The 18,035-nt window shown below is 40.6% G+C and overlaps 2 protein-coding genes across 4 annotated transcripts; both read right to left on the bottom strand.

The window, feature by feature from the left end:
• Positions 1-284: 284 nt before the first annotated feature.
• chrna3 (cholinergic receptor, nicotinic, alpha 3) lies at positions 285-8,076 on the bottom strand. Of its 2 annotated transcripts, XM_017423627.3 has the most exons (6): positions 7,545-8,076; positions 7,053-7,192; positions 4,442-4,486; positions 2,533-2,642; positions 1,210-2,410; positions 285-1,134 (listed from the first exon to the last, which is right to left on the bottom strand). In XM_017423627.3, exons 1-6 carry the CDS (start codon positions 7,603-7,605, stop codon positions 1,006-1,008), a joined length of 1,686 nt encoding a protein of 561 aa, XP_017279116.1. In that variant the 5' UTR covers positions 7,606-8,076; the 3' UTR covers positions 285-1,005. The 2 variants fall into 2 exon arrangements, with proteins under 2 accessions (XP_017279116.1, XP_017279117.1); XM_017423628.3 differs by lacking the exon at positions 7,545-8,076 and having other exon boundaries at positions 1,210-2,405; positions 7,053-7,132.
• Positions 8,077-8,609: 533 nt separating this feature from the next.
• On the bottom strand, positions 8,610-16,923 carry chrnb4 (cholinergic receptor, nicotinic, beta 4 (neuronal)). 2 transcript variants are annotated; one of them, XM_017423591.3, is made up of 7 exons: positions 16,662-16,923; positions 13,854-13,999; positions 12,573-12,617; positions 12,229-12,338; positions 11,031-11,788; positions 10,735-10,943; positions 8,611-10,090 (listed from the first exon to the last, which is right to left on the bottom strand). In XM_017423591.3, exons 1-7 carry the CDS (start codon positions 16,708-16,710, stop codon positions 9,926-9,928), a joined length of 1,482 nt encoding a protein of 493 aa, XP_017279080.1. In that variant the 5' UTR covers positions 16,711-16,923; the 3' UTR covers positions 8,611-9,925. The 2 variants fall into 2 exon arrangements, with proteins under 2 accessions (XP_017279079.1, XP_017279080.1); XM_017423590.3 differs by having other exon boundaries at positions 8,610-10,090; positions 10,735-11,788.
• Between the last annotated feature and the right edge of the window lie 1,112 nt (positions 16,924-18,035).

Here is an 18,035-nt window from a genome sequence, read left to right as displayed (position 1 = left end):
ATGCATGTATGTTTTTTTTGTTTTTTTTCTGGGTATTCTGTTTTTTTTTTTTTTCACAGTTCAAAAACATTTATGTTAAGTAAGTTGGCTACTCTAAATCGTCACTAAATGCAAATGGATGTCTGTCTCTATATGTCCTTCTGACTGGAGGTATGTCCAGCACCAGCTCCCTGCAACCCTAAACTGGAGCAAGCAGTTAAAGAAAATGGATGGATGGACTTTTTGCTAAAACATATATTGAAAATGCTTTTACAAAATACAAATCAAATAGAAATCTGGCAGAATGTGGACTTATTATTTATTGTTCATGAACAGTTTGCATTTATAAATATATGTCCATCACTGGCTTGGTATGAAAATAATTTAAACAAAACAAACACAAAATAAAGCTTACCACACTGCCCTTCATTCATTTGCAATCAAAAACACAGAGGTTGAAAGGCTTCAGCATTACTTTACAACGTAGAGAAAAACTGTACATGTGGTATGACTTATAAATCCTGTTCATTAAAATTTCATTTTATTGTCAATGAAATTTTGAGTCTCATGGCTCACAGTGACAAATGTAAACAATTTGCATCTTGTATTCTAACCACTGGCAGTGTGGGAATATTTGCAACACCAGCAGAGCTGAAAATAAACAAAGAAAACCTTCTTTTATTCATCTCTCAGCACAAAAGGCTGCTACAAGTTTCATATTTACATGAATGTTTGAACAAGGCCTGGTGATGGATACTCCCAGATTTGTTTGATTCTCTCTGAGGGTGGAGCGCAGATCAAAATTCTCCAAACCAAAATAGTGTTTGTTTTTTTTTCAATTTCTTCAGTTATCTTCTCAATTTTCTTTTTTCAGCTAATAAATTACAAAACTGAAAGAAAGAAATCACTCAAAAGGGGTTGACTGTGCGTCCTCTGCTTTAACCCTCTCCTCGCCATGATCCGAATCTTATACGTAACAGCTGTGTGTATTTCAGCAGTCTGCAGTATTAGTTTTATAAAATTCAATCAAATATCCTCCCCGAGTAATAAGGGCTGGAGGAAGAGGCCAGCTGTTCCCAGGATACAGACGAGGATAAAAACCCACAGGAAAATCCGGTCGATAACCATGGCAACGTACTTCCAGTCATCCTGGACCTGCGACAGAGGAAACATTTTCAATGTTAGAGTGGCACTGCTACTGTTTCTATGAAAAGCAACTGTCCTTCTTACCTCCTTTGCCTCATTCTGCAGTCTCATGTTCTCTGCGATGTATTTGACACTCTCAATGGCTTCCCTGACCTCAGGCGAGAGAGGCAAAAGGGACATGATTCCTCCATCCAGAGACTCGGAGCTGGAGCACTGACTCTCCATTCCAACCCCGGCTGTGCCGCCTCCGGTCAGGGCCCCCAGGCTGCCCAGTCCACCACTTCCTCCCCCAGAGTCTGAGGGCAGTTTGCCCGATCTCTTCTGCCAGCAGCAGTTGCAGCGACCTTCACAGAACAGGAAACCCGAACTGGCGCACTTGGTTGCGTCTCCGCTCAGGTTGTTGAGATTGGAGAGCTCGGTGTTGTTGAAAAGCCGCTGGCGCTTGGTGAGGCTCGACACCATGCTGGAGGCCAGAGCGTGGGGCTTGTGCTGCTTTTGCAGCGTGCCCGACGAATGAACGTCACAGGATCTCGAGTGCGTGGGCTGAACACTGCCAGCCACGGTCACCTTCTCCGGGTCCCTCTCCGGCCTGGTCATGAACATCACCCGGGGCAGCAGACCCAGGAATACACGTCGCACCCAGCAGGGCATGGTGTGTGTCTTTGGTGTGCGGTAGTGGACGTTCAGCACAAAAACTGTGATGACAATAGAGAGGGTGACAAAAATCATGGTGAAGAGGAGATACTCGCCGATCAAGGGTATGACCAAGGAGGTGGAGGGGATGGTCTCTGTTATGACGAGGAGGAAGACAGTCAAAGACAGCAGGACGGAGATGCACAATGTGACTTTCTCTCCACAGTCAGACGGCAGGTAGAAGACGAGCACCGTGAGGAAGGAGATCAGGAGGCAGGGGATGATCATGTTGATGGTGTAGAAAAGAGGCAGACGGCGAATGTACAAGGAGTATGTGATATCTGTGTAGATCTCCTCGCAGCAGTTGTACTTGATGTCGTGTTTGTAGCCAGGCGCATCAATTATCACCCACTCGCCGCTCTCCCAGAAGTCCTTGAGGTTGATCGTCGAACCGATCAGCACCAGGTCAATCTTGGCCTTGTCGTAGGTCCAGGAGCCGAACTTCATCGTGCAGTTTTGGTAGTCGAAGGGGAAGTATGTGACGTCTATCTTGCAGGAGCTCTTAAATATGGCAGGAGGGATCCAAGTAACGTCACCGTTGTAGTGAAGGAGAGCTTTCGTTTTGTCATCGACTTGGAAATCTCCAACTGCACTGTACAAAAACGTGGAAAAAACAATGCATGAGATAACATATCAATTGTGTGGCGACGTTAAAGAGAAACAACAGTGCCAGATTAACGTGGAAGCACGTCAATCATTTGTTCTTCCACTCACTTGTTGTACAGAACAATGTCTGGCTTCCATATTTTGCTGGACGGTACTCGAATAAACTCAACGCCTCCAAAGTCTTTTGGGTTCCATTTGAGTTTGTAGTCATTCCACATCTGAGAAGAGAAATCAGAGTAATTCATTTTAAAAAGTTAGATAAATTCTAATATCAGCAAACCATATTGAGAAGTTAGGAATAAAAGTTTATATAATTTAGCTAAATTCGAAACTTTTATCTTGTAAATCAGCCAGATAAAAAAATAAAATGCATAACCACTTATAACAACTTTGAGAAATAAAGACAGTTTTAATATTAATGAGTTAATTTAGGAACAGAAGCAGCTTTACAGGTCTATTGATAGAAATATTTGAATTTGTCTTCCTCCCTTCACGTCTCAGGTATACAAACTGTTTATGTAATAAGACCAAAAATAGCAAGCCAGCTAGCATAAAGAACTTTTCTGTTGCAAAAGTAATGCGGTATTAAAACCAGAATGTTATAGCATTTCAAGCGAACACTAATTTACTGATTTCCTTACTTTTCCATCAGATTTCTTTGCCTGGTTGTGCTGAACATGTTTCGTTCTGCAGCATAGGTTTCACATGAACCGTTTGCGGTAAAGAATCACAGTTGACTCTGTCTTCAATGTAAATACCCATCTAATACAAAAGTGATGATAATGTAAAGATTTATAAAACAGCTTTTGCCCGAATTGTTTAGAAATTTCTGAAAGTGGAGTCTGCTTCGGAAATGGCCCCGCTCTGACTGTTATCTCATTTCCCCTGAGAACACTTCCCTCAAACAGATAATGCTCTGACCGCTGTCTGATGCAGGTAAGATATTGATTACTGATAACAACTCCACATAAAACCCTTTCAAAAGAATTGTATTATTCCTGTAGATTAGACACATTTGTCTCGGATGGTTTTGTAAGGCTGCGTTGTTTCCTCATTATTATTTCTTAACGCTTTGAAATGCATTCTCCTGTGAAATGTCTCTCATAAAAGCAAATACAAGCCATTTTCTTCTACTGTGGGAGATAAACAGACCTTAGACAGTAGTGTGTGTGTTTATTTTTACAGTTTGTTTTATGAACCTTCTACCCATTGTGTATGACCCTCTCCTCTGAAGAACTAATGATCCCCGTGAGACTCATAAAACAGAAAATTTAAGCAGCCCTGGAGTGGTAAAAGTAGTTAATTTAATTACAAAATTATAGATAAGTTGAGTGTATTGTAAAACTGGGATAGCCAGCAGGGGAAAATGTTTGTGACTGGACTGGTCTAATATGTGCATTCCCAAAAGACACTCTAAAAAAAAAAAAAACAAGCCGGCGATATTAAAAAAAGAGAAACAATTTCAATTCTCTTAACACCAAATGGCCATTACAGCCGGGACCTTTAAATGAAATACAGCTTCCGAGCACAGGAGGATTTGCTGAGTGCTTGTAAAACGGGGACCTGGAGACCTGCCTCGCTTTATTTCACTCAAACCTGCTTCGCTGCTCTGTGCATCATGGAAGCAGAGGCCAAATGTGAGAAGAAAAGCACCAAACTGCTGAACATGTGTGACCACTAGCTTCCATTTTGTAATAGTCTTGTTTTATGTGGTTATGAGATACAAAGCATAGCTCAAGTTTGAAATGTTCATGTTCAGTTCGATGCACAAAAATGGAGGTTTGAGTCTCAGAAAAAAAAGCATATAAAATTGAACGTGAAATCTAAAATAAGCTTGCACGATTAGGCTTTTCTTCTTAACCCCGATGACATGAATCGGTGTGTTTGAAAAGCTTCCTCCTATGAATAATTCATCGTGTCTGTCTAGAATAAAAGATCATGTATGACAGCAGGCTGGAACTGTCCTTGACGCCCTTTACCCAACAGTCAATGTCACAGTCACGGAGCACAGACTTACATGTCTCAGCCACAGATTGGTCTCCATGATTTGATTGACTTCATCCTGAGGAAACAGACAGATTGGTTTATGAAATCATTAAAGCAAAAGAAGAAAAAAAAACAGATAAAAGATAACACTTTAACCCAGAGCTGAAAGAATAAAGTCACATGTGATCAGAGGCTTCAGAGGGACGCACCTGAGTTGTCTGAGCCTAAAGCGTGACACATCTGATAGCTGGAGCTGCGAGGCAAAAGCACAACTTTTATTCTAACAGCTCAGTGGTGGAGCTGAAGGAGCAGGGGGGAGAAAACCTGTACGGGTCGGGGTTTTTTTGTGTGACACAGACCGTGAATGAACCAATCTCCTGAGCCAGTGCATAACATTAACCATTCATGTGGCCATATGCTATCCAGAAGAGCTCACAGATTCTGTGGTAAGCAGGAAGCATCAGTATTATCTATGCAAAGTATTTTTATCAATTTTTTCTGTTTTTTTTTGCTTTCATAAGTAACATATTGATCCCGTGGCATAATACGAAGACACAATGGAATACTTACTTATTTAGATGAAGTAATTCATTGATTTATTTTTAAACCAATATTTCAGATTTTGGAAAAAAAATGATTAATATCTTGCTTGTTGTTGATCACTTTTTGAACGCTTTTAGTTTGGAGGACCTGGGTTTACTTCCGACTGGACTCATGAGCTAACAGCTACTATGTGCAGAGCCAAGACCAAAATGGATTCCTGCCACCTTAGAACAAATCCAGTCTCAAAAGTGTCACAGCAGTTCATGCAAACACTATTTTATAAATCATTACTTTGTTGTCAGTTTTCCATTACACGGTTATTTCAGCAGAAATATCATCCTTTTTCTGCCAGAAGTGACCCAGGCTGCACCAGCTGCCACTGCAGCCTTTTGGACTTAGAAATAACCACAGAATTCAATGTAAATAACTGTGTACTGTAAAATCAAAAACTATGTAAATGCTATAAATCCACTTTGGACTTGACCACTAAGGTGTTAAATAGGTAGATTGTCAGTAACTGGTAGGCCAACTCGCTATAAATGTAAAACCTCCTGGTTGTATGTACATCTACGAGGAACGCAGTTCTGCTTGGTGTCAGTCCTTCTATTTAATTAATGAAAAAAAAGCCTATTTCAAAAACTCCCAAACTCTTTTCTCCAACAGAACATCTGTTTTTAACAAAACCTGCTCTGTGAGGCTGATCTCGGACAGTGTGGCGATGACTTCAGCAGCTCAGCTGATGAGCTGTCGATGCTCTAAATGAGCTCATACAGAATGTTGTAATTGGTGCAGGCAAACCAATCCCGCGTGTGTCGGTGTTAGGGAGCACCAGGTGCTGCTGAAGAGAAACACTCATCCATCAGCAGCAGCTGCAGCTGAGTGGCCTGCTACATTAAATGAGGTTTTTTTTGTATTTTTTTAACAACTTGATTCACCAGACACATCATCAGTGATGTTTTACTAAGTTAAGATGAATGTAAGGAAAAATTGTTTTCCTCTGTTTTTTCCTCTTTCCTGTACCAGACAGGCCATTAATACTTATTGAAGTCCCTTGGGAAAACAGCTCATACTGATAACACAAGGAGAAAGGAAAACAGATTGGGTTGATCTCCATCATGCCAGATTCAACTTTATCTGCTGATATTTCATAAAAGAAAACTTGTCGCTGTAGTTTTACAGCAAAACAGTGAAGCATTTTGCAGAGTAAGACCTTCTTTCCTTTTCAATGTAAACCATTTCTGTTTGACGTTTTGTTCTCTTGCCAAGATTTGGATGTGAACTTTCAGCATTATAAGACATTAGCTGCTTTGTATCGTGAATCACTCTACTACCGTTTACTTTCTAACATACTTTATTCTTGTTTTGAAATGACTAAACAGGAGACTGAGAAATGATCATTTGCAATTTTACTCTGGTCTGTTAGGTAGAATTTAGAGCAAATGGACAAATTATACACAAAGTGTTTAAGTGCTCCTTCAGTGTAAATCACTTTAGGTGGCATAATCAGCATTTATGTTAATTCTTTTTATCAGAATTTTAAAGCAGCAGACAAAGTACGCCTGTGACAATAAATTCTGTGAGTGAAGCTGGATAGATTGAGCCTCGAACACTATTCTGTTCAGCTGACTATCACAGTCTGCCCCAAACCTGTCCGAGTCAAGTACGAGTGTCACTTAACAAACTCCAGCCAAATCTGACATTAATTTAGAGTAAGGAACAAAACAATAGAGGCTTCTCAGACAGCTGACATTTCCCAGCTTGTCTCGGCCAGGCAGACACCCACAGCCTCCCTCCTCAGGATTATAAGCTGGAGGCTACTCTCGTTTGGCAAGGTGCGTCAAACCTGTCTCCGACTGCAGCCAGTTTATGCAGAAAAAAACAAAAAAAGGGTTTACAAAAGTCCACAAGTTGACACCTGCGTGTTTTTAAGGCATGAAACCAGAGTCTTAATGTTTGATTATTTACACTGTGTAGATTTTTTTTTTTCTGCTGGTCATGGTTGTTGAGCAGAGTGATATATGGGGAGCCCCATAAATAACAATCACAACAAACATCAGCACAGAAAAAAGAAGGGGAAAAATAAATGTTTGGCCACTTACCACTTTGACCAGCTGTGACATGGACACCTCAAACTGTACAATGACTGGGTCAGACACGTTTTCCACTGGTCGTATGTACTGATTGTAGTTGGAGAAAATGACAGAGAAGAGCCTGTGTTCTGCCTCTGAACATGTGCCTCCTGCACCAGAGCAGAACATTAGATACAAATCATTCCTTACAGTACTTTTTTATATGAGAGATAAGTGTGTTTTATAATATTTCAGCATTTTATTTTTTTTGGTTGCTTTATTAATTTATTAGTGTAAATAACAACCTTTTGCACTATTTCAAACGTATAGTAAGCCAAAAGCTACATTAACTTTTTATTATCTTGATTAAAACCGAATACTTCAATTTTCTCTGAGGTTAAATCTGGTGATTTCTCAGAGGTGAGCCAAGAGAAACATCACATGTGACAACAGATGTAAACAGTCCAATGCAAAGCAACAAGTAAGTGAGATGTCATGATAGGACAAAAGACCATCACTTACCTGATAAAAGATGCAGGGAGAACAGACAGCAGGGAAAAATGAGGCCAATTCTGACATTCATCCTGTTGCGGCTGACAGACGCCAGATGAGTCCGGGGGTCAGCGGCAGCAGCAGAGCTGCACGGAGCAGACGAGATGAAGAAAGTGGAAAGAGGGAAAGCGAGTGTGCCGCTGCAGACAGCAGAGAGCAGGGAGGAGGGAGGCAGAGCTGCACTGAAACACACAGCCAGTCGCTGAGAGGAGCCACATCGTGCACAAATGTGCAACCTAATCAAATCAAACAAAGGAAGGTGTGATCTAATTCAAATTTGCACTGAACAGAGAGAGAGGGGAAAAAAAGGAAAGACTGTGAGCTAATTAGCAAAAAAAAAGATTATTCTTTTAAGTCAATGGACCAAATGTGAAGCCTTCACTGGGCTCTGCAAAACAAATATTTAATGCCAACAGCAGAGCCAGGTGGTTTTCACTTGGGGTTTCTTCTCACAAACATTCGTATTAAATTAAATATTAAATCACGAGCTTCTGAGCCACTGGGGTTTGGATAGCCATCTGCATAATGGAAGCTATTATTCATTTACACACTTTAGTTTGCTTTGTGACAAACTCTCCAGGGTTTTATTTATTTATTCATTCATTCATTCAAAATCCAACAGCAGGGACAAAAAGAACCTCCCCATGATAGTTTCCATTTTTCTTCTTTCTCTTCTTTTTCCTTTCTTTTAGCAGTGACCAGCTGGTTGGTCCTTCAGCAGCAGGATGGAGGGAGGTTCACGGGCTTTTAGCTCACGACAAACCAGTGGAAGATAAAAAGAAATCATTCCCAGTAGCAGGTTCAGGCACTTGAACTTGTTTAAGTTGTTGTAGTTGCTGCCAGATGGAGAATAATAGGTGATTGAATCATTTGATATTTAAAAAAAAAAATCCTAATCTGATCTTTTTAAAGGGTTCAGTCATCCAAAAGGACTGAATAAAACTTCCACTGTTTTGCACGCCTACGCTTACATGAGCTTGTGGTCATCTTATTGGAGACATGCAGTTTATAAAGACACAAAAAATCCCAGAAAGCATTCACATGGATTTATCATGAGTAGGAAAGTAATTCTTTAAGTTTGAAGTTGATTTTTTAATCATTTGTCCAGCACTGGATCTGCACTGCCTTGCTTTACTCACAACTAGAAATTTCAAGAAGAATAATACCAAAAGGATTTTGTTAAACTTGAAACTTAAAGGTCAAGTGCAGTAAATTTGATCATTCCCACTAAATGCATTGATTGTTGATTTAAAGGAACCAACAGCCTGCAGAATCTCTAACGAGCCCACTCAGCAGAGGTCTTTAAGCAGTCAACCAGGGGTCTGGCATTTGTGTGTGTTTGCACTTATTTGCAAAAAGAGACAATTACTAAAAAAAATCAACTTCCGTGTAAAGACAAACGAACCATAATTATCAGAGAAAACTCATGTTGCTAGCTCCTCTTCGTGGACCTGAAACTGTAGAACGTTTATTTAGGGAGTGTTTATTAAATTGCTGAAAGCACTGGACATTAAAGACATTGTAATCAAGAGCAGCTCCATCTTCTGCAGTTTTGTTGCATCAACATTTAGTCTTTTCCGCTCGGTCACACATTCTCACATTTAAAGTGATTGGTTTTCTTATCTGTATGATAAAATATCCTACCTGGCATTTCTTCGTTCAGCATGTTGGCTCTGAGTGCTAATTTCATCACCTGCGAAACAGATTAACAAAGCACTCTGGCAAGAAGCTGACAATTTTAAGACTTTTGTCAGCTGCTTTCTTTATACATTTAATCACACTAAAGGAGGACAGAGATTTGTCTTTAATATATATATATATATATATATATATATATTTCCCTCTGTAACACAGTAACACAAATTAGGAAAGTTAGGAGGTAAACAACTTTTTACTACAGACGTATCCTTGTCATACATGATATATTTCTGTCATGGTCCAGTACAGTTCACTGCTGTAAAACAAACTCAGTTCAGTTATTGTCTTTTGCAGATGTTGCATCTTCCAGAAAAAGATGACTTGTGCACTGTGCTGATGCTCCGTTCAGATGTTAAATTTTCCTAAAACACGAGCTTAGGCCAATATGTTTTTATTAATATTATTAAAAGAGAGAAACATTTGTTTCTGTTGGCAAATATTTTATCCAGTTTATACACTTATGTGTTTGCATCTCTTATTTAACTCCCTCTGGTGTCCTTTTCTTAGCATTTAGAGGAGAAGTTTTCAATTTTTCTGGTCCCTCTACAGCAAAAAATAAAAAATTTGTTTGTTTGATGCCCTCATAACTACATAATGTGACCCTAAGAGCTTTAATGAGGAGCCTGAAGTAGCTCGGCCTCCCTCGATGCTCATCAGATGCGAGGAGTCTCTGAAATGGGCTGCTGGTTGGGAACAATCTGACTCTGGAAGATAGGCTGGAGGAACAAGCCCAAAGTCCCCACCACACACACTATGACAAAGATCCACAGGAACATACGATCCACCACCATGGCCACATACTTCCAGTCCTCTATTACCTGCAAAAACAAAGAAATACAATCCTAATCAGTCATTATTATCTTTGTTAAGGTAGAGTTTTAAGTAATAATAACTGATAAAGTCATCAAAGCATGTCATTATCATGGCCGAATACTGCTGAGACCTACACTGAAATCTATACTAACCCTTTCATTACATTGTCAGTGCTTGTCCAAGAACATGAGACAAGTCATCTCTCATTAATGGTTTCCTTCTTATATACTGAACTGTCATTAATTAAGTTACTAACCAAGCCTTGGCCACACAATCACAATTTGAGGTTAGTTGTATTTCTAATTGCAACTCAAAGGCCACAATAAGACATACAGTAAATGTTAAAACATCAAAATACACAGACAAGCACTCTTTTCAGGCTTCAGGGCTAAACCAATGGCCTTGGCATCTAGACAGACCTTTAACTTTTACGATTTTTCATTAGTTATTTATCCACTGAGAGAGCCTCAAGGGTACTTGATAAACTCTTCATACCTTTATAAAATTTATATGTATAATTATTCATCAATAGAACAAAATTCCCTATTAACATAGCACTAAATGGATTTGATCATATACTATATATATATATAACTATATATATATATATATATATATATATATATATAGTTTCATTTAGCCTACATACACTCTGATCATCATCATCTCCCATCATGTGCTCAGCCACAAAGCAGACCCCGTCCACTGCCTCCTGGACGTCAGCAGCCCAGTCCGAGTTGCCTCTCTGTAGGAGGTCCTGGGTGGAAGTGAAGCCGCTGTAAAGGTAACCAGTGGGCCGCAAGTCCCCCTTCCTGTTGGTGTGGATGTGCCTGATCGGTGAGGCAACATTTTTGTGTCCTGGAGTGGAGAAGGCAGAGTCAGAGGACAGGAGTGCTGATGAAGACAAGGTGAAACCTGTTTTAGCAACACCAGAAGGACCCAGACCCAAAATGGCTCTCTTGGCTCGTAGACACCGCTGCTGGCAGAGTCTTTGACGTGCAGAGTAGTTGTGAGGGCGTCTCATGAAGAGCAAAGCAGGCAGTTTTACAAGGAATATCAATTTAACCCAGGAGGGCATGGTGTGGGTGCTCGGAGAGCGATGGTGGACATTGAGCACACACACACTGGTGATAATGGAGAAGGTCACCAGCACCATGGTGAACATCAGGTACTTGCCAATCAGAGGAACATCCAGTGATGTGGGAGGAACAATTTTTGAGATTAGAAGCAGGAAGACGGTGAGCGCCAGAAGGACAGAAATGCAAAGGGTCATTTTCTCTCCACAGTCTGAAGGCAAGTAAAAGACCAGAATGGCCAGAGAGGTGATCAGAACACATGGGATGATGAGGTTTATGGTGTAGAAAAGAGGCTTCCTCTTTATGATAAAGTCATATGTGAGGTCCACATATGTGGGATCCAGAGGGTTGACAGTTCGTCGGCCTGGCAATGCCAAGATATCCCATTCCCCACTGGGGGTAAAATCGTCCATACTGGCCACCTCAGACTTTAAGATCAGGTCGATCTCTGTGTGATCGTACGTCCAAGAGCGAAACTTAAGGGTGCAGTTCTGCTGGTCGAAGGGGAAATGCTTGACTTCGATCTTGCAGGCGCTTTTATAAATGGCCGGAGGAAGCCAGTTGACGCTGCCGTTGAAAAGAACAATGGCGTTGGTGAAGACAGTAACCTCATACGTTCCATCAGCACTGTGAAAAGGAGAAAGAGAAAAAAAAACAAAACAAAAGAGAACATCCTTTCAGTTGACCTTTGAGGCATGTTTTGTCCACACGAGCTGCTATTATAAGCTGTTAAATGTTACACTCTCACTGATCAAGCTAATATGGATACAGGGAAGACTGAAACCTCTACCATACTTAAACTATGTAAAAGGCTTCAGAGCATCATTTGGGAAATAAACTGAACAAGACAAATGGCCAATGAGTGAGAAAAGAGAAGGAATGACTTGACTAACTTCATTGATGACACTTAAAAAGTCATTATCCTAAATCTCAGGGACTTGAGAAACCATTGGCTGGACTATTGCGTGCCAGAAATATAACCAAACAGCTAAATCACTTAAAAGAGTGAATGCTATATGAACACTAAAAAGGTCTTGAAAATAAAAATAAATTACAAAAGCACTTACTTGTTGTAGAGCACAATATCTGGAAGCCAAATGTGTCTGGATGGGATGCGCAGCTTGTCGATGCCTTCGTACTTTGCAGGGTCCCATGATAATCTGTAATCAACCCAGTGCTGGAGAGACACAGGGATCTGGTCATCAAGTCTCAGTTCTTCCAAAATATCAATTTATTTTTAATTACATGCCTCATTATCAGTGAAATATATTTAAAAACACAATTACAGAAGTAGTTTGTTCCACATTGGAAGAGAAAGAACGGATATGGTTTAATTCAAGTTCAACAGAAGGACATTTATAAAGACACAGGGGGTCTTAGACAATGGGAATATGAGCTTTGTCGCACTTACCTGAGTGAGCCAGACATTTGTGGTCATTATCTGTTCTCTTTCGTGCTGAAAAGATGCATATTAGGTAAAAATTATTATTCTTTAAGAAGTCTCAGGCAAAAACTATTATAGTAGTAGTTTATCAGTTTTACAAGTCAACAAAAGGTCTATCGTTTAGAGCTGAATGGTCAACTATGAAAACACTCACATGACTCTCCTGTGTTTATGTTACATATTTGGGCATGCTTTACAATACAGTTCTTCACTATGTCCAACAAATGATAGTTTTTTCTTTGTCCACCATGCAGCGAGACAACAGACACAACAGGAACCTTCAACTGAAATGCATCATTTTAAACCTTGTGCTTGGTGTCACAAAAAGCCTTGTTTTTGTCCACATTTAGAGATTTAGTGTAGGGATTTACAATGGGGCTGTGCTGCTGCTATTATGGTTGCAAGAACGTGTCAAATTGTAAAAAAGAGGCAATAATTCACTGTTCTACCCCTATTCACTTGATGTATCATGTCAAAAATTATTTTCCCTCATAATTTTATGAGTTTGCTAACTTGACTTTTTTTTATTGCAACAAAACATTAATTTGTGAATTATGATCTAATTTGTAACACAATTAAGAATTAATTGGAGGGTCTTTTTTCTTGGGACTACCGGTTAGAAGAATCGGTGGCCAGTTCCACTTTTTGTGTGGTACATTTTGAAAATGGCAATAGCCAAAGTGCTAAACCAAAGGCTATAAGACCAGAAATTATGTGTTGACTGCATTCTTGTAACACTGCAACAACATCCACTTCAGATAAAGTCATGCCAAAAAGCAATTACTCCAAGGACCGCAATGTAAACTCATAAAATGAGGCTGTGAATGAGCGTCCTGTCTTGGTCTGCAGCTGAGGGGAGTCTCTACTGTAAATCAGTGCGAAGCCTCCATCACTGTGGCTAAAGTTTATGGCCCCTTTTAATCCAGCCTGCTGAAGTTTCAATCTGGACATGACAAAGGCACAGATCACTGCTGACCAGATCTATTTTCCACTTCATCCATCCATTTAGAACCACGACCCTGAAGTGGAGGACGCTTTGAAATTAATTACTCCCTCAAAAGTTTGCAGCTCCTTGGTCCTTTCCATCATCTCCTTCCTTCAGCCTGACTTCTTTTTTTTGTAGCAAGTTCTTTGTCTCTACAACACACTGTTTCTCCCACATGCAGACACATATTCAATGGAACACATAAATACTTGCACATAAACAGCTATATACACATCCTACTGTTGGAGTATTTGCTGTCTTACCACACTGATGAGCTGCGCAAGGGACACTTGAATCTTTACGGTGATTCTCTCTGTTCTGTTCACAGCTGGGCGGATGAGCGGATTGTAACGATCCTTTCCCAGCAGCCAGTTCATTAAACGCTCCTCTGAGTCAGCGCTCGTGCTACCTGGTGACACAATATTACTAATCAGTTGTTTTCATGGGTGTGCTGTGTATGATACAGGTCAAACCTTTTACCACAGTGAACTTCTTCAGAGTTTGAAAAGTGTAAGGCCCCCTGCACGCTGCATGATCACCACACTACGACGTAAAAGTCAGCCATAGTGTGGACGGTCTTAGCAAAGTTTTCAGATGTGTGTTACAAAAACTGTGAGCTCCTTGGCACATCTTACAGCGGGTGATAGCTCGGGGATGGTTTTGAGCATGCACAAAACAACTGTAGCAAGGTTGTGGTGGTTTATCAGCACGGTGTCAGCATGTCAGGGTTCTGCACTGAGAGTGGTGGCAGCATATGCATGACGTGGGTTCAGCATGGCTTGGTCATCAAGTATTTGAAGCAGGACTGGTCATGCTTATGTCATAGACTACAACTGTGGTCAAAACAAGGTCGTGGAAACAGCCTAACAAAATGTGATACTCCTGGTGGTATCATTGTGCTAGCATGGCATGGTCTTGTTTTTCTTAAATTTACTTTAACTGACATTACAGACAAAAATGTCAGTTTTTGTTTGACAATTTAAGATTTGTTTGTTTTTCCTTTAATTTACTTTTTAAATTTGAAGTACAGTTCTCTTTCTGCATCAAAAGTGATTGAAAAATATATATAATGGTTAATGTAGATAGTTCACTACTAACCTAACATCTGGTTACACAGCACTGAATGTGGATTTCCAGATTAATTTTAAAAGCAAGTTAATCTTTTTTATCTCTTTAACAAGCAAACAACCTTTTTTTCACAATCACATCAGTACCAATACGGTCGAGTACCAATTTAGCAGCTGCATGTTTAAGCCTTCAGGGAAGCAGCAGGTTTCAATTAATAGACTCAGAAAATTGCCGTTTTACCGAAAATCGACTGAGATGTTGTAAAGGACCCCAAATTATTTTCAAACATGTAATTAGTAGGATTGGTGCATTTCAAAAATCCCTCTTTTGTATTATCTGTAGTTAAAATAAATCCACAGAACATTTTAAATGACAATATGTAGCACAAAACCGTCCATTGCTAATAAATGAAGCTCATGTTTAGAGTTGACTGAATTTGATGACTGCTCTTTTTTTCTCCTGGAGCAGAATAAATGGTAGCACCTTTTCCATTTGCTTCACATGGAGAAGCCACACATCGTGGAGTAGCTGAGTTAACAAACTCATGGGTGACAGTCCAATCAGGTGAGACTTGTTCTAATGGGACCGACGAAGGAGAAGCGCTACTGTTATCAATGCACAGCACAGTCATATCCATGGCAACAAGGATTCATCACATCTGGACAGCCATCTCCTCTTGCTAAGAATCAAACTGTGTGTCATTATCAGCCCCTCGGACTCCTGTGGGTTTGTACGATGTGGCGTAGCATCGGCCTAATCCCCCACTGGTCAGTACATGCAGCCGCGACTGTGTCTTTGTCAGCCACTTGGCCGACGTCCCACCCAACGAGCCTCGCGTGGCACCGTTCAACAGATGGCGTGTTGTCAAGCCTCCTGCAAAACAAACTCAAACAAGCCGTTTCTTCCCCAGAGGTGAAGGTCACCTGCAGAGCAGCCGCTGCAGCTGCGGCGGGCTGCCGTGAACAGACTCTCTCGTGCAGGCGTGCGCGTGCGGGCTGAACGTGCTCACAAGAGTCGAGCTGACATTACACTGATTGAGAGAGAGGTCAGGCGTGTTAATACAACGCTAGAGTAAGCTGTTTTAGAATTGATAAGGTCATTCAGCTACAGCACTCTGAAAAACCCATTATTCTATGAAAATGTTACCCATTTGGAGCATTACGGCCATGATGGTGTGTGAAAATGGACCCAAACAGGAGGAAACTTTCTTGTTCTACTTTTTTTTTCTTGTTCATAATACACAGTTCTACAACAATCTTCAACAGTGACAGGGGGGCATTTCTCTCCTCCTCTGTGCTTTCTTATAAATACATACGGAGAACAGGGGAGATTTAAAGGCTGTGGTATTCAGATGACTCATCACTGATATACTGTTTTCTTGATAAAATCCTTACCCTTGAATGAAGCATGCTGTTTTACTCCTTCTATCATGAACCACAGTATATACACCACTAAATGTGTACAGTTAACATCTATTTTACCACTTTGGAAATATGAAATCCTAAAGAATAGCTACTAAGAAAGAATGTAATATTAACCATTTTAAATACTGTGATACATTTAATGTTGACAACACTTCTGAAAAGCACTTGGTAAATTTCTCGACTTGTATTTGTTTTGTTCAACCCAAACTAGAACTTTAAACACCATCATATAAGAAATGGTTGATAATTTGAGGTCATATTTTAAAGGCTATGTCCCAAACTGTATAAGTTTTTCACCCTCCTTTTTTACAGAATGAAGCAAGCTTTCTAAGCATAAATACTGGGTTTAAAAAAATAAATAAATAAATAAAAGAGAATTTTGGAATAGCTGTAACTTTTTTTTTATTTGTATTTCCTAAATCCTGACACTGGTCTGACAAGTTCATCCCTTCTATTTGAACTTTGGAGCAATTATTTCGCTGCAAAACCACTTTTAACTCAGAAAAAAAACAACAAAGTGCAACTTCCCAATAAACACACTGATCAGCCACATAAGGAGAAGAAAGAGAACAAACTTACAATGAATCAAAGTGAGAAAGCATGCGAGGAGGACTGCAGCCCGAGTCATTCTGACGGCACCATGTGTTCAGCCCAGGAGCTGCGCTGCTTCCTGCTCTTCTCCTCGGACATTCCGGACTCTTCACCGGCACCGAGCTGATACCTGTGTACCCCCACCACCACCACCACCACGGGCTGGGTTCGCAGCCAATCTGAAATTCACCGAGCCGCTTGTCGAGCCTGACGGGACTCCGCTGCAGCAGCAGCAGCACCACCCGTCACCCACCCCCTCTTGTCCCGGAGCTCCGCTCCCTCTGCTCCCTCTGCTTCCTGCAGGATCCCTGCAGCCGCTCCCAGACCACCCACTGAGAGTTCAGACAAGCAGGCAGCTCGTCTGCATAAAGGCTACTCACACTGAAGCTGCTTTCTCTTTCTACTTTTTAAACATAAAGAAAAAAAGAGTTATTATATCAAAGTGACTCTGACCCTAAATCATCTTTCTGACCTATGTTGCCCCCACATAAATGCATGGCTCCTCTTATCATGACTCTCATAACATGCAGCATTGTTCTCCCCTGCATTTCCTAATAATTTAATAGTCACAAGTCATCGTGAGAGTAACTTCTTCACACGTTTAAGAAACCACCATCCTCGGTAAAACTGCCCAAACATGAAGCTGATATGGTGGTTGTCGCACGTTGGGCTCAGAGCTCCTGCAGCTCATCTTTGACTGTCTTCGGTGGCCTCCGATCATTGCTGACTTCCCTCTGCTCACAGCGTGTCAATAAATAATTCTCTGGTCCCGCAATGAGAGATTTAGTGGTGCGGGGATCAGTTAGATCTGCAGCAGTGCAATCTTAGCACAGCAGATTTACAGTCAGCCGGCTGCTTAAAGCGTCATTATACTGACCGGTAAAGGACCTGTATCAGGCATGAAGAGCAGTCTTGAGGTCTCTCGTGGGGTTATAAATTTGAGCCCAAATGACCTCTTTTCATTGCAAGCGGATCGATACAAGCTGATCTGGTTTGGGCTCTCTGTTGTTCTTCGTCAGGTTGAAGTAGGACAGGAAGCAGAACGATGAGGTTGGTTTAGTTGTTTGCAAAGTGATAATATCAGATATATTGTTTAAACAGAAAAGAAATGTTCAACGTATTCCAATCAACACTGACTGTTGATACACAAGATGTCTATGGGGCGCCGTTTGTAAACGAGCTTGTGCTCAAAATTCATGCCTAAATTTGGTCACATTTAGCTTCAAACACTGTTTAAAAATGTAGTGTGGATTTTCTGATGTCACCTTTTACAACATTTAGCTAGTTAAATGTAATTGTTACAGCTACATGCTAAATATAAATATAAATCCTAAATGTTATATCTAAATCCTAAATGTTATA

Source organism: Kryptolebias marmoratus, linkage group LG15 (genome assembly GCF_001649575.2).
Source record: "Kryptolebias marmoratus isolate JLee-2015 linkage group LG15, ASM164957v2, whole genome shotgun sequence".
NCBI lineage: Eukaryota > Metazoa > Chordata > Actinopteri > Cyprinodontiformes > Rivulidae > Kryptolebias > Kryptolebias marmoratus.
This window is presented reverse-complemented; position numbering and strand designations above follow the sequence as displayed.